General features: G+C 40.3%; 1 protein-coding gene across 1 annotated transcript in view; it reads right to left on the bottom strand.

Moving 5' to 3' along the window:
• Positions 1 to 3,659: 3,659 nt before the first annotated feature.
• Positions 3,660 to 16,827, bottom strand: part of LOC124288437 (adhesion G protein-coupled receptor A3-like) — a 121,003-nt gene continuing 107,835 nt past the window's right edge. The window contains 8 exon segments of the mRNA XM_046724955.1: positions 3,660 to 7,421; positions 7,424 to 7,451; positions 7,927 to 8,106; positions 8,666 to 8,851; positions 9,319 to 9,434; positions 9,710 to 9,813; positions 10,568 to 10,669; positions 11,274 to 11,463. Coding sequence (XP_046580911.1) covers positions 5,238 to 7,421; positions 7,424 to 7,451; positions 7,927 to 8,106; positions 8,666 to 8,851; positions 9,319 to 9,434; positions 9,710 to 9,813; positions 10,568 to 10,669; positions 11,274 to 11,463 — 3,090 coding nt within the window. The 3' untranslated portion in view covers positions 3,660 to 5,237.

Below are 16,827 nucleotides of genomic sequence, written 5' to 3'. Positions count from 1 at the left end.
TTTGATTTGGCAATGAGAATGGTAAGTTAAAGCATTTCATCCCAGAGGAGATGAGGACTATCTGACACTGTCTTCATAAGGAGTCCTTACAGTGACAATTCTGTGTGAATGTTAAGATATGCACACTCAAAAGTATTTGGCATTTAGAGTACGTCCAACAACTCTCTACCATTTTTTCAAAAATGCATTACTATATTATCATGTATATATTTGATACATAGATGACCTCAGCATCTATGTAAATATCCTGTAGACATTGTACTGATTTTATCTTTTTATCAAACCAGATTAGTCTGTTCGAAAAGGTAAAAAGACAGTCATTAAGTTCCGTTTTTTAACACAACAATCCTACAAAAGGCAAAAAAAACACATAATAATTTGTTTGAATTTCTATCAAGTAAAATATGAAAGACATTTCTTTTCCAATATTTTCAGTTGATTTCTTGAGAGGTTTTTGCTCAGATATGGTGACATTAAGTTGCTAACGAGCTTGTGTAAATTACACGTCCACTCTGTAATGAGAGATAATTCATTCGTTGGCCTCATGCAAACTGAAAATACATAGCTGCACATTTTTGATCACATGGTTTTGACAAAGTTCTCGGTGTGGACCAGTCTACTGAAGACAAGAAAACACAAAATATCATGAAGCAACTAGATTAGTGGACGCTGATGAGTTTAGTACAGCAGCTGCTATCTACCCAACAACAAATTCTCTACACTGATAAATGACGATGACTTTCCCTGAATGCAACTGTAAAAGCTACTTCTAAATTTGGTATGTGACACAAAACTGATTCCCATCGAGGCATTTAAACAATAAATTGGCATGCTTCCCTCCGAATATTCTGATCATATCCAAAATCATCAAATCATATCTTAAGGCTCATGCCCCAAAACGCAGATCGATGACCTACCACACTACAAAACAAACTTAGATCAACCAAAAAAATCTGAACACAAGGTTGACATAAACAAATCAGATGGCAGTTATAGAAACAGTCTTTGAAACACTCTGAAAAATCTTTTGAAAATTTCTTAATAAAACAAATGGAAACTGAAAAAAAAAAAAAGCTCTGGAAGAGTTACAATATGGCCGAGATTATATGGCAGTTGTTCCACCAGCTTGGAAAGGTTCATCTGTTTCACACGGTCATCACACTGATGCAACAGACAGCCAATATCTAGCATTTGGAATCAGTTGTACACCAGCTAGTATTCAGAAAGCCCCATATTTTCATGAATAGAAAACACATGCAAACTTTCATAATCAAGTAACTGAAGCACTGATTGGTCGATACATATAGGTTGTTTTGATGTCACATGTCATAGGATCCTCCAATCATTGTGCAGCGTCTGCAAGCAGTCAGATCTAATTTTAATGAGAGTGACTCAGATAGAAAAAAAACATCTTTCAAAGTCAAAGCTTTATCCTAATGTTTTTTAGGGCTCTTTGCCTCTAGGCAGGAGACCTATTGTAATCGTTTGGATTATTATTATTATTATTTATTATTATTCCGCCGATTTTTGTATCGAACATAACTCCTAAACCAATCCTCCGAATCGCTTACAAAAAATCACACAGATGCGCACTGAGGTGTAGATATTCCCCTAAAAATTCTCTAGGCTCTAGGCCCAATAGCAAAGGGGAAATAAATTAATTCCAAAATTTCAAAGTTTGACAGCAAATATCTCAATAACTAATTGTTTTGACCTTAGACCCAAGAACAACTGAGATACAGCCTTTTAAAGAGGAAACTATTTCTTCTCCAGAACTTCTTAAAATGGTACATGACCCCCGCGACCCGGCTGTATTTGGAAGATCAGCTCGCCTGTCAAAAACGTGTTCTGGCTCCGTTTTGGACGATGATTTCTTGCCCTCAAATACAATAGATAGACCTAAAGCCAAGGAGCCCTCATCGTTGCTTGCAACTATATTTATCAACCAGTTTGTTACAGGGGAAGCATGATTTTATGTTCAACAATACTGTAGTCATGTGATACTGATACAAGTTGCAAATGGCTCGCTCATCTCGACCATGTACACTTCGGGAATCAAGCCTTGTGTAAAATAGTCAAGCAGCCCCATATTTCTACATCATTTCATTAAAGCAGTGTTATAAGTACAAGTTGATTAAAACTCATGATCTGTTTATCATACAAATGTCTAAGAAATTATAACAATACAAAATGTTTTGACGTGTTGACTATTGTGAATGCCTTGATGTGAATCAGTTGTAAAACAAGTAGTATGGGGACAGACCACAGCAAGTGTATTGTTCCCAAGAATTGGTCTGGCGTAGAGGTAAGGGCGGACAACTCAAGTACATGTGACCTTGGACATTAAATAACTTTCCGATGACATTACATACTTTAAGCTTGTCACCATCTGCTTTGTGTATATATATACTGGTATATAATAAATATATATACACTGGTATATCATAAATACTTGTATAGTTCAGATTCATGAGATTCAAGAATATTTGTTGCTACATAATTTATATAAGTGGAAGAAAATACTAAAAAAAAGTTTGCATACTTAAAAATGCCATTTCTTCTGAAAACAAGCAGCATGTCATGTTTAGATAGTAAGTTAAAATAAATATTTGCATTAAATATTCGAACATTTTCAATATGTGTACAGGCCGAGAGCTGTGATGTCTTTTCTCTCTTGCTGCTTGAACACGGAGGTTAGCCTGAGAGATATGATGAAAGGTCAAGGACAATGTACACAAGGAGTTAGTATAACCTGTACAATTTCAGCAGCTCTCAAATACATTCACATTATAAAACAACATAAAACCACATATTGGGCATTAATCAGCTGATGGGATTGTTCAACATTACTTTAACCAGACAGGAATTGGTATCTGCTGGTACTAAACACTCATGTCATTTGAGTAAGGATTTATCAGTTACCATGACAACCAGTGACAGAAACATTGTAGTCATAGGTGCAAGATCTGAGTTTGTTTGTTGTTTAATGCTGACATCAATATTCAAACTGTATGACTGACTGAGTGAGTTTGGTTTTACGCCGCTTTTAGCAATATTCCAGCAATATCACGGCGGGGGACACCAGAAATGGGCTTCACTCATTGTACCCATGTGGGGATTCGAACCCGGGTCTTCGGCGTGACAAGCCAACGCTTTAACCACTAGACTACCCCACCACCCCTCAAACTGTATGAAAGAGGACTGTAAATAATCAGTCTGGACAAGACCATCAAGTGATTGTGATCATTATGCAAGTATTAAAATCTAAAAATGTAATTCTCAACATGCTGTGAAGATATTTCGTGGAAGACACAAGGGCACTCCCTGCATGGTTATCAGATGAAATAGGATACCATGAACGCACAAATCAGAAGCTGTCTTGGTAAGTTTTTTCACAAAATTTTAAATGTAAGGATGAAGTTACTGAAATGCCACCCTAAAAACATAGAACAAAAAATAAAAAATACTAAATATCAATAATAAATGAAACTCTGACCTTGGAAATTCAAATTTTGTAATCACATTGTAAGTATTGACCCCTAGTCATTGGTACTTATCAAATTTAAATTTAATCACCTGGGATTTTCACAGCTTTTGAATATGGCATGTCTCAAAAACACAGGAGGTCAAAACGAGAAGCATGCCAACACATTCTTTTCTTTGTTCTGTACTGTATTTGTACAGCTATGTGTTGTAATGGCAGGTGTTCTATGTGTTGTAATGGCAGGTGTTCTATGTATTGTAATGACAGGTGTTCTATGTGTTGTAATGGCAGGTGTTCTATGTGTTGTAATGGCAGGTGTTCTGTGTTGTAATGTGTTCTATGTGTTGTAATGACAGGTGTTCTATGTGTTGTAATGGCAGGTGTTCTGTGTTGTAATGGCAGGTCTTCTATGGATTGTAATAACAGGTGCTCTATGTGTTGTAATGGCAGGTGTTCTATGTGTTGTAATGGCAGGTGTTCTATGTGTTGTAATGACAGGTGTTCTATGTGTTGTAATGGCAGGTGTTCTATGTGTTGTAATGGCAGGTCTTCTATGGATTGTAATAACAGGTGCTCTATGTATTGTAATGACAGGTGTTCTATGTGTTGTAATGGCAGGTGTACTATGTGTTGTAATGGCAGGTGTTCTATGTGTTGTAATGACAGGTGTTCTATGTGTTGTAATGGCAGGTGTTCTATGTGTTGTAATGGCAGGTCTTCTATGGATTGTAATAACAGGTGCTCTATGTGTTGTAATGGCAGGTGTTCTATGTGTTGTAATGGCAGGTCTTCTATTGATTGTAATAACAGGTGCTCTATGGATTGTAATGACAGGTGTTCTATGTGTTGTAATGGCAGGTGCTCTATGTGTTGTAATAACAGGTGTTCTATGGATTGTAATGACAGATGTTTAGTACCAGCAAAAACTCTCCTGATTCTCACCTCAAGCAGTCAATACAAAATATAACCATACCAAAAAATATATGGATTAAGTAAATACCAGCAATGTTTCCATGACGATTGGTCTGTACAAATTATTCACATGTCTGTACTTCTTGTGTGTCTCAAGTTCAACATAAATTTTCTTTCTAAAACATCACTTAGCCTTGGTTACTGTAGTAAAATGAGTTGAGATGTCCAGTCACATTAGGTGCCCCTTAGCATCACTGTCCCTGCAGCAGGCTGACAGCCGAGAGAAGCACGCTGTCAGGCCAAACACTACCACTAACCACTATAAAATACAAAATTCACTCTCTTGTACAAAAGTTTACTAATAAGTGTTCTGCTCAGCTTTGATCGGGGAGTCATGACAACTAGGGAACACTAGGAAATATATCGTTCACCCCAATCACCCAAGTACAAAAAGCAATGACTGAAGCGGTTTAAATAATAATTTACAAAATTGCCACAAAATGAAAAACGTGAAAAAATCACAAGTATCATATGAATTTGTAAATTTTACACCACATATAAAACTGGCTCAACAAATGAATTGATTCCAAGAGGATTCCATAAGAAGAATTAGTCTTGTGCTGGTAAGGGCAGTGGGGTAGCCTAGTGGTTAAAGCGTTTGCCAATCACACCACAGATAGGGTTTGACTCCCAAAACAAGCCTATCTATTTGTGTCCCCTGCCGTAATATGGCTGAAATATTGCCAAGAAACAGCATAAAACTTCTCACTCACTCACTCCTCCCCTTCAAAGCTGTACAGAGAATGAAGCACCAATAAATCGGTATACACAGAGACGATGCCTATACACTTGTCTCCTTCTTAAATGCATTATCCCCACTGTCTTGTTGAGGAAGCCACACATTGTCAAAACTGTCATCCTCCGAGGTAGAACTTGTGTCCTCCAACAGCCCTCGGAATCCCGACTGCGTTAGTCGGTCATACTCACTCATCGACCTTGGTAGCCAAAAGGCTTTCTTTGCTAGGTCATCACTCTCACTAGCTTGTGATATGAGTTTATGCAGCACTTTCTCCTGGTACGAATGGTTCACATATGCATATGCTATTTTCCTTGGACGATCTTTAAACTGTTCCTCCCAACCTAGAGAACGTTGTTTTTGCATGCCTCGATGGCGCGAGTATTTATCGTAAGGTCGGTGGCGTTTTCGATGTGTTGGATCTGAGTGATGGTCAGACTCGTTGATCACAGGTCTCCGCTGACTGTGCAGCTGACCATCCGAGTCTGCCGGACACATTAAGTCACGTGACTGGTCATCTGACATGACCGGACTCTTCGAGCCGTCACCTTTTGTCCTAGGTACAACACAAGATGAACTTGAATGGTTTCGTTTGTGACAGCGATAACGACTGCTGTCTGAACTATAGTCCCCTGACAAAGGTCGTGCTGTGTTCGGGCTATGTACACGTTCACCTGACGAGGGACGGGAGTTCCGTCTCGGACTCAGTCCCCGGGATTTTATGTGATCATTCCTCGACTTATGAGGACTGACCGGCGGTATAAAACCGTTCTGACCGCCACGGTCCACATGACTAGGCAAGACTGGCAGTTTCTGCGGGTGAAGGATCTCCATCCCATTATCACTAACTTGACTCTGGCCATCGAAGTCTCTGAGGCGGGGCACGGAACCATCCCGAACCACATACTCCCCTGCAGGAATCACTGGCACCACCCCTGCACGGAGCTGACGGGGCAACGTGTTATTCCGAGGAGCTACGGGGGTGAAGGCACTCGGGTGGGATCCAGTGCCGAGGGAGCAGGCGCTGGGAGAGCGCTGATGTTGAGGTAGCAGAGGCCCCCCAGGGGTCAGATTACAACATGGGCTCACTGCCCCACCCCTGTCAGGAATCTTCAAGCCCCCCACAGGTGTCATCTGACTCCGGTCCATGGGGGGTCCCGGCATCCTCCCGGGGCTGTGCTGGATGTTCATTGGGAGCTGCGGAGCCCCGTGGTGTATCGCTATCCCTGGGTTGTTCAAGTTAGCCCCGTGTTGCATGTTGGGCTTGCCCGCCGACTCTTTGGTTTGAATCTGTATTTCAATACTTAGGTGCGTGTTTGCATCACTGTTTGTGCCCTGACTTAGTCTTCGGTTGATGTCCGATGTCGACATATTGTCTGTCATACTGTCACAATTGAGGTCTTTATTCACATCTTTGTTCATTATTTTTGAATGAGTGTGGCGATTTTTTTGCCAGAACTTCTTAGCTGCCCCATTTTGTCGGGGGTTGTAAAAATTAGGGAACCCCTCCTGGTTGCTGCTGACGGACCCCTCTTTGGAGGAGTTCGGCACTGGGACTAGATTGATGTTAGACTGCTTACCAGGGTTGTTTTTCATTTGGTAAGCCTTAGCAATATTGGAGGATTTCTGTGAATACGTTGTGGATACATCCACACTACTGTTTGATTTGACCACATTGCCATTGACCTGTGTCACCTGCGTGGGTGGGTCAGTATTTACAGGGAAGCTGTACAGCGGCTGAGGTCCACATCCGAAGAACCGCTTCCAGCTCAAACGCGAGTCCCTCCTCATCAGGCAGAAATATCCCACCATGAACACTCCAAGCAACGCACTTGTCACTCCATATAAATAACTAAAAATTAACTCCTGGTATGGGATGATATTTTTAAACGGCCTGGCCACAGCAAAAGCTCCACACACCCAGGCCACAATATACAGAAACAACATGGCCACAAGGGCTCGCAGCTGTGTGATGGGACGCCTCTCCTGGTCCAGGATGCTGATGGACGATGCGTTGTCATCATCGTCGTTATGCAGCTGAGTCAGACTCTGGGTCTCCAGGTTGGTATCTGCCTGGTTCGGCACCAGCTCAATCTCATTCACGTGCATCTCCTCGGTCTCATCTGTCTCGTTCAGGTTGTTGGGCTGTCCACGAATCACACATGAGATCCTCAAGAAGAAGATAAGGTTGAGCACCACCAGCAGAGCCACGGGGCCATAGAACGCACCCCTAGACTTGGCTCCCAGGCCAGGAAACAGCTGAAACACAGGGCAGAGTGTTTTACAAGGCAGTGCGTAACACATGGCAATATGTTTCACATGTTTAGCAAGGTAGAGATTTACTTGGCACAGCATTTTACAAGGCATAATATTTGACAGGAGAACTTGGACTTGGAGAAGATCTGTGGAGGCAGAGATGAAGGACGCAGGGTGGACCTGGTGACAGGTGCAGCAATGGGCCCAGATAGATAATAACAGCATTGGAAAACTCTGTGCTAAGAGCATGAAGAAGATTAATTAAGTAAGTAATATTTGACAGGACATAATGTTATATAGAATTCTATAAGGACCTAGAACTATAACAAGGTCAAAAGATGGTCAAGGGTTAAATTATTTTCTGTTTTATTGCTGATTATGCTGTAAATCTGAGAGTGATGAGTGGCCTCTATATGCTTATGTTCCCTATTTCCACGATATTAACTCCCAAACTTGGCTACAGTGGCTGTCTACTTACTAATCACTTCCTGAGTAGAAGTTGAAGTTGACGGCAGCAGTGATGCCACAGATGATGATGGGGACGCCCCAGCCAAGGAAGTAGAACCTGAGGATGGGTTTGGGGGGTAGCGGCATGACGACCGGCTCTGGTGGTGGTGATGGAGGACGCTCAGCCTTCAGGAACTTCTTGAACATGTTGCTGGAGCAAAGATGTCAAACGTGTGTTGATACATAATGTTCAACAGTAAGGTCAAATTTGAATAAAGTGTCATATAGTTACTTCCCTTAAGTGCAGTCAGCTTTTGTTGTTTAAATGTACTAATGTGTGTAACAAGGCCTGCTGTGTTTCAGGAGAACACTGTGACACTAGAGTTACTTCCCTTTTGTTTTATCAACTTCCATAACTAAACTGTCTGTGTTACGATATGAAAACACCTCCATACAAAGTTGCACCAGGAGAACTTTGAGTGAACTGCCTAGTCAATATTTTTTAATCGCTTATGTTCATTATTTGAAAAAGAAAATCAGATGAGCTGATCATTATCAAGAATCTAGGGAATTCTACTCAAGACAATGCTCGACAAGACAATTCATCTTATGTGTCCTCAGATTTTCCCCGAGAGGTCTCATATCTAAATGTAAGATCTGATTATTAATCAGACTGATTTATTACTGAATATTTGCCGCCTCCAAAAATGATTTCAAATCTTGTATTTTGCTCCAAATATGAGAATGATTCAGTGCTGTAGCTGTCTTACTTGGAAGTGATGGTGATCCAGAAGACTGCACACAGTGTGAGGTAGTGAATAGCGATCCCCGCGCTCTGACACACCAGCTCGAAGTCGGTGCGGTTGATGCCCATGGTGAAGGCCACTATTAGCAGCAGCACGCTGATGCAGATGTTGATCACGGAGTGCTTCATCTTCTTCGGGATGTAGATCATTCTGGAACAACAAGTCACACATCCAGTAACACATGATGTCACACATGCAGTCACACATCCAGTAACACATGATGTCACACATCCAGATGTCACACATGAGTAACACATGTCACACATCCAGTAACACATGATGTCACACATCCAGTAACACATGATGTCACACATGTCACACATGATGTCACACATCCAGTAACACATGTCACACATGATGTCACACATCCAGTAACACATGTCACACATCCAGTAACACATGTCACACATGATGTCACACATCCAGTAACACATGATGTCACACATCCAGTAACGCAATCATACATCCAGTTTCATATCAAGTCAAACATCCAATCTTTCACCAACATTGTTCACTCAGTGAGCAGCAGGAACGCACAAATTGTACCTATGTAGAGAACTACAACCGAACTTAATAAGACCCAGGACTTGTTTGGGTGTATATCTCCAGCAGTATACCTGAAGCAGGTGACGTAGGTGATGATGACGGCCATCATGCACAACATGCAGATACAGCTGCCGACGTAGATGATGGGCTCCATGATGAATCGGCCGTAATGGTCCTTGGCGTTTTCCTGAAACACAGACAGGCAGGCCTTTCTTACAGATATCGGTACTTTGAAACAATAAGAAGCTGACTGCATTCAAATGTTAATCTTGGCCTCATGAGGGTCTTGAAGGTTACCAGTAAAATTACGATCTCATCCTATAATACCCATTTACTGCTGGGTAAACAGGATTATTTCAAAGTCTCTTGTGCCACCAATATGAGATATTCTCTCAAAACTGTTTCTCAGATTTTGTATAAAGGCTGTTATCTTAAATCAATATAGCAAGTTGAAATATCTACCTGCAATATTGCGAAGTTGGAGAGGTGGTAGCACTTGACAGTGGTGATGTTGCCAGTGAAGCTGACAATTTCGCAGCCATCCGTACACCAGTCTCCCAGTCCACCTGTCACAACACAAGGTCAAGGTCAAGAGGATTGCAACATTTACACATAACCAGTATAATGGAATACTGCCTTGAAATTAAACACCATGCAGAAGAACTACTTGGAAACAACTAAATTAGTCTTATTCAGTACATTTTTATCTCACTCACAACATGTGAGGCCAAACTCGAAACCTTTCATTAACTCAAGTAGTTACCAAGACCACAGTGTTTATTTCTGTGTCTGTACGTGTTGAAATACACCATATACATGCTTCATCTGAATCACATCCATCCTGCAAATTTTGTTAAAAAGAAATAAAACATAAAAAATACACATGGACTCCTGCCAAACTTTCTTGAAAAATAAAAAAATACATTTTGCAATTATTTTGGTCTGATCTATGAGATATTATGACAATTTGGGGTACTTTGTTGCAGTGTGAGGCAAATTGTAACAATGTTGTAGCGGTATCACAAGGGATATATATGTATTCAGATACCACATGTTTTAAATCACAAGCAAATATATTTCAACCTGCATTATAAGAGAATTGAAACAAAAATATAATTGTTTGAAAACCCCTGTTTGACAGTGCAACTTGATATCTTCTTCTTAGAGGGATATAAGATGTATATTCTCCTGCTCAGTTAATTCCTTTCCAGTATTTTATCAAGGTAACCTTTCCAGTATTTTATCAAGGTAACCTTTCCAGTATTTTATCAAGGTAACATTAACCAATCAGATCTGAACATTCTGAGGTGGGATACCAACCATGAGCCCCGAAGTCCCAGTACACAGCAGCCAGGGAGGCGTGCGGGTCAGGCACATGGAAGTTGAGAGTGATGGGGTTAGACAGATTTAGAACTGGTTCCTCTGCAATGGAAAAGAGTTAGTGAGTGAGTGAAAGATGTTGTACATTTTCCCTGTCATCAATACCACAACATCGTCGTCAATATCGAAGATAACACCATCTACAACAGCATTCACAACACCTTCCACAACGTCCTACACAACATCGTCTTCAATATCGAAGATAACACCATCTACAACAGCATTCACAACACCTTCCACAACGTCCTACACAACATCGTCTTCAATATCGAAGATCACACCATCTACAACAGCATTCACAACACCTTCCACAACGTCCTACACAACATCGTCTTCAATATCGAAGATAACAGCATCTACAACAGCATTCACAACACCTTCCACAACGTCCTACACAACATCCTCCAACACAGTTGAGACCAGACACACTAATGAGAGAATGAGTTGTTTTCCACCACAGACAGCGACACTCCAGCTATATTATATTAGCCGGTATAACACTGATATAACCTAAGAAACAAGACATGCCACCAACCAAGTGATTTCTACTTCCAAATCTTAAAAGAAATTAACTACAGTAACTCTTTGAAATTTGACTTTGTATCTTTGACTTTGAGTGTAGTTATTTCTTCAAAGGCCCACATACCAACAGCGATGGAGAACACCTGGGACACCACGGACCAGTTGCCGTCTCCAAGTATGGGGTCTTCAAAATGCTTCTTAGTTCTGGGAAACAAGGCATGGTTCCTGTAAACTGTGACCTGGATGTTGGCGTCCTCAGCCTCACCAGCATCCTGCAACAGCGTTGGTGGGATGTCTGCAGATGCTTGGATGTTCTGCAACAAACAATCATACATAAGAACAGTTGGAGGGAAAACCTGATCTGACAATATCCTTCAGTATATGCAAAGCTTAAAGATGCCCATCACATCTATTTGACTACACCCTGAGTGTGTGTGTTTGTTGTTTTACGCCACTCAGCAATATTCCAGCTATTTGTAAATAATCGAAACTGGATGAGACAATCTTGTGATCAACAGCATGAGCATCGATCTACGCAACTGGGATACGATGACATGTGCCCACCAAGTCAGCAGGTCTGACCACCCAATCCTGTTAGTCACCTCTTACGACAAGCATGGGTTGCTGAAGACCAATTCTAACTCGGATCTTCACGGGTTGCAGTGGCACTGAGTTATCTCCAGGGAGAGGTGGTCAGCTCTCTGTGATTTGCCGTTATCTGCTGAACAACAACTATGTGTGAAATCTGGGCTGCAGAACCAACTTATCTTCTCCTTCATCAGACGACACTATAACCTTGATAACCAACCTCTAAGTAGAGAATGATAGCTGCAAAATGTTTACAAATATCATAAACATACCATAATCCAATTATCTTAGAGATGTCATTAACTCGTGGCACAAACCTTCAACTGAGTGGAATGACAAGAATGCAACAGTCGTAACTACAGAGTAATTGTCTCATCACGAGAGTAGAAATCATCTAACAAGCCTACACAGATATCACTTTGCATCTTTATCAGCAGACATGTTCACTAACTTGAAATCAACTTACTTCATTAAGGCTATCCACGCCAACAAAACAACATGATAGTTAAAAACAATTTTTCAAAATTCTGAATAGATTTAAACAGCTAAAGGTCAAGACAAGAATGCTTTTACAAAACACCAGAAACAATAGTTTCAACAGGCTTCCCACACTGAAACACCTGTGTGAAACATCCAACATGGACACTAGCTACCACAGCCTCTCGGTTCCCAAAGAAATATTCATTAAAACCTGTTACAGTATGCTTGACAAAAGATATAGCTTCCCTTTCTGCATCAGTGGATGATGATATACCTACAGTGACATCCAGAGGAAATCAGAGCATGGGTTTGTGTTGGGGCGACATATAACAAGCTACAGTGGATGCACTTGGGACACGTCACATGAATATTTATATTTTGGGTGCATAAACAAGAAGTGTGATGTTTCCAGCAATGCCCTCATCAGTATGCAAGTCAGCCTGATCTGATATCACATGTAGGACTGCATACAGTGTTGATCTGAGAGTGTTACAGGAGGGTGTCAGGGTGAAGTACATACTGTTTGTGATTTCTTCCTGAACACTAACATAGTACTGGACAGAGGCCAGCAGTATCACAGTTGCCATGGTGACCTGTAGTCAGTACAAAACTACAGCAGTACACCTTCTCTACCTACCTACAAATCAGTACACATCTACCGATATATAAAACAGTACACCTCTACCGATATATAAAACAGTACACCTCTACAGATATATAAAACAGTACACCTCTACTGATATACAAAACAGTACACCTCTACCGATATATAAAACAGTACACCTCTACTGATATACAAATCAGTCCACATCTACCGATATATAAAACAGTACACCTCTACCGATATATAAAACAGTACACCTCTACTGATATACAAATCAGTCCACATCTACCGATATATAAAACAGTACACCTCTACTGATATACAAATCAGTCCACATCTACCGATATATAAAACAGTACACCTCTACTGATATACAACACCTCAGTCCCAGTCCACCTCTACCGATCAGTACACCTCTACTGATATACAAACCAGTACACATCTACCGATATATAAAATCAGTCATATATGAAACAGTACACCTCTACTGATATACAAATCAGTCCACATCTACCGATATATAAAACTCTACTGATATACACCTCTACTGATATACAAATCACTGATCTACTGTCCACACCTCTACCGATATATAAACCTCTAAATACAGTAGTACCTCTACCGATATATAAAACAGTACACCTCTACCGATATATAAAACAGTACACCTCTACTGATATACAAATCAGTCCACATCTACCGATATATAAAACAGTACACCTCTACTGATATACAAATCAGTCCACATCTACCGATATATAAAACAGTACACCTCTACTGATATACAAATCAGTCCACATCTACCGATATATAAAACAGTACACCTCTCCTGATATACAAATCAGTCCACATCTACCGATATATAAAACAGTACACCTCTACTGATATACAAATCAGTCCACATCTACCGATATATAAAACAGTACACCTCTACCAAATCAGATATCTACAAATATAACAGTACACCTCTACTGATATACAAAACAGTACACCTCTACCGATATATAAAACAGGTACACCTCTACTGATATATAAAACAGTACACATCTACCGATACTGATATATAAAAATCAGTACATACCTCTACACTGATATATAAAACAGTACACCTCTACTGATATATAAAACAGTATACCTCTACCGATATATAAAACAGTACACCTCTACTGATATATGAAAACTGATAACAGTACACCTCTACTGATATATAAAACAGTATACCTCTACCCTGATATATAAAACAGTACACCTCTACTGATATATACCACTACCTCTACTGATATATAAAACAGTACACCTCTACTGATATATAAAACAGTACACCTCTACTGATATATAAAACAGTATACCTCTACCGATATATAAAACAGTACACCTCTACTGATATATAAAACAACAGTACACCTCTACTGATATATAAAACAGTATACCTCTACCGATATATAAAACAGTACACCTCTACTGATATATAAAACAACAGTACACCTCTACTGATATATAAAACAGTACACCTCTACCAATATACAAATCAGTACAAATCTACCGATATATAAAACAGTACACCTCTACCAATATACAAAACTACAGTACACCTCTACTGATATATAAAACAACAGTACACTTCTACCGATATATAAAACAGTACACCTCCACTACCTATACACAAAACAACAGTACACCTCCACTACCTATATACAAAACAACAGTACTCTTTCTACCTAAATAAAAAACAATGGTACACCTTATGACCTACAGGGACAGGTGAGCAATGATATTTGCTAATGTTCAAATGGTACCAAAGAAGCTCAGTTCCTATGTGGCAGGTGTATTTACATGGGACCTCATCAAATCTAACCCATTATAGTCAAGTGTTACCTTGGATACAGTTTCTTCACTACTATTTCAAGTTTATCTGACAAATTGACTCCCATAAGTGAGAAGCAATTATGACATGGAATTCATTAAGCACAGGAATCTTTGAAGTCCCACTCTTCCTTCATTACATGGTGACTCTCTATCATCTAGAATTAGGCTCTCGCCAAGGTACCTTTGATCCACCTCCATCTACAACCGACATTTCCAAGCTCACTGCACAATCAAATACAAGCCAGCAACCCCATCCCACCAAGTCATTTCCTTGTAAAGAAAGGTCTATAGAATCCTAGAAGACTTATTTGCTATTCTTCTTGTACTTGCTTGCTATCTTTCTTAGGTGTTCTCAGATGTGTTGGTTAAAAACTTTTTTAATCAATATATCTTTCTAACGGGGGACTACAAAGGAGTCTAATGGGGAATGGTGGCTGGAGTGGAGCTCAGCTTCCTCTTGCTCATACTACAAGTGACCAACTGTGAAATGCAAGTATTTTTTCAAATCGAAATATGTAAAGGTCGATGTCCCAGATATCCTACATACAGTAACATGCAGGATGCACAAACAGTCACTGATAAACATGCTAGATAACTGCACCCAATATTTCATTTTTTCTTCTGCGAAAAGTACATACATCAAAATATGAAGTACTTTACAATGGCTTACTATTACTAAAGGACAGAAAAATATACAATTCAAAATCAATTCTGCAAAGTATTACAAAAACGGAAGCTACTCTTGCTCGATGTTGGTCAGCAGTCAGCTTTATTGCAGCTTTATCACAGATGCCTCTCAAGTCACAGACAGCAAACCATGTGGTCGATATTATGAACAAAATCCCATGTTGTTCAACGTGTCATTTCCTCAGACACCATACCCAAATAACTTACTGTTGTCACACAACAATAATGCAACACAAGTAATGTTACAGGCAATGACATATTATTTGAGCTTCAGTAATATCTAACATGACAACCAAAAAGCAAGTGTGGATACAACAAATATTTCTCAACCTGCAATGCAATGAATATCAATGAGGAATATCAGTCGAGCACCGGAATAATGTATCACCCACAGGAATATGAGGAATATCTGAAGTCACCCACCAGTGAATAATGATGGAATACGGATGAATATCACCCACCAGGAATAGGAATATCACCCACCAGGAATACAAGGAATATCACCCACCAGGAATATGAGGGAATATCACCCACCAGGAATATCACCCACCAGGAATCACCCAATCAGGAATATCACCCACCAGGAATATCACCCACCAGGAATACGGAATATCACCCACCAGGAATACAGGAATATCACCCACCAGGAATACAAGGAATATGAGGAATATCACCCACCAGGAATACAAGGAATATCACCCACCAGGAATACAAGGAATATCACCCACCAGGAATACAAGGAATATCACCCACCAGGAATACGAGGAATATCACCCACCAGGAATACAAGGAATATCATCCACCCAGGAATATATCACCCCACCAGGAATACAAGGAATATCACCCACCAGGAATACAGGAATATCACCCACCAGGAATACAAGGAGGAATATATCAGGGAATATCACCCACCAGGAATACAAGAATATCACCCACCAGGAATATCACCCACCAGGAATACCCACCAGGTATGAAGAATATCACCTTACCAGGAATATCACACCCACCAGGAATACAAGGAATATCACCCACCAGGAATACGAGGAATATCACCCACCAGGAATACAAGGAATATCACCCACCAGGAATACGAGGAATATCACCCACCAGGAATACGAGGAATATCACCTACCAGGAATACGAGGAATATCATCCACCAGGAATATGAGGAATTTCACCCATATGAATACGAGGAATATCTGCCCAGTAAACAGTTCACTTCCTGTACAGCATGTCCCAACACCCAGTGAAGCGTGAATCAATCACTGAGTGCTCTGATCCAGTGTGTCAGTCACCGACGGAGATCAGGTAGGCTGACATTCCCCAGCTATAAAGCACACACAAAGGTGTTGTTGCTGTCACTGTCGCTGCTGCAAGATGTGTGCACATTCTGTGACTCCTGAAAGACTAGGTTGTTGAATCTCCTTCATGGATACTCATGTTTGCACCACTA

The sequence above is a fragment of the Haliotis rubra genome, unplaced genomic scaffold, assembly GCF_003918875.1.
Source record: "Haliotis rubra isolate DU_JTF1 unplaced genomic scaffold, ASM391887v1 Scf418, whole genome shotgun sequence".
Lineage (NCBI taxonomy): Eukaryota > Metazoa > Mollusca > Gastropoda > Lepetellida > Haliotidae > Haliotis > Haliotis rubra.
This window is presented reverse-complemented; position numbering and strand designations above follow the sequence as displayed.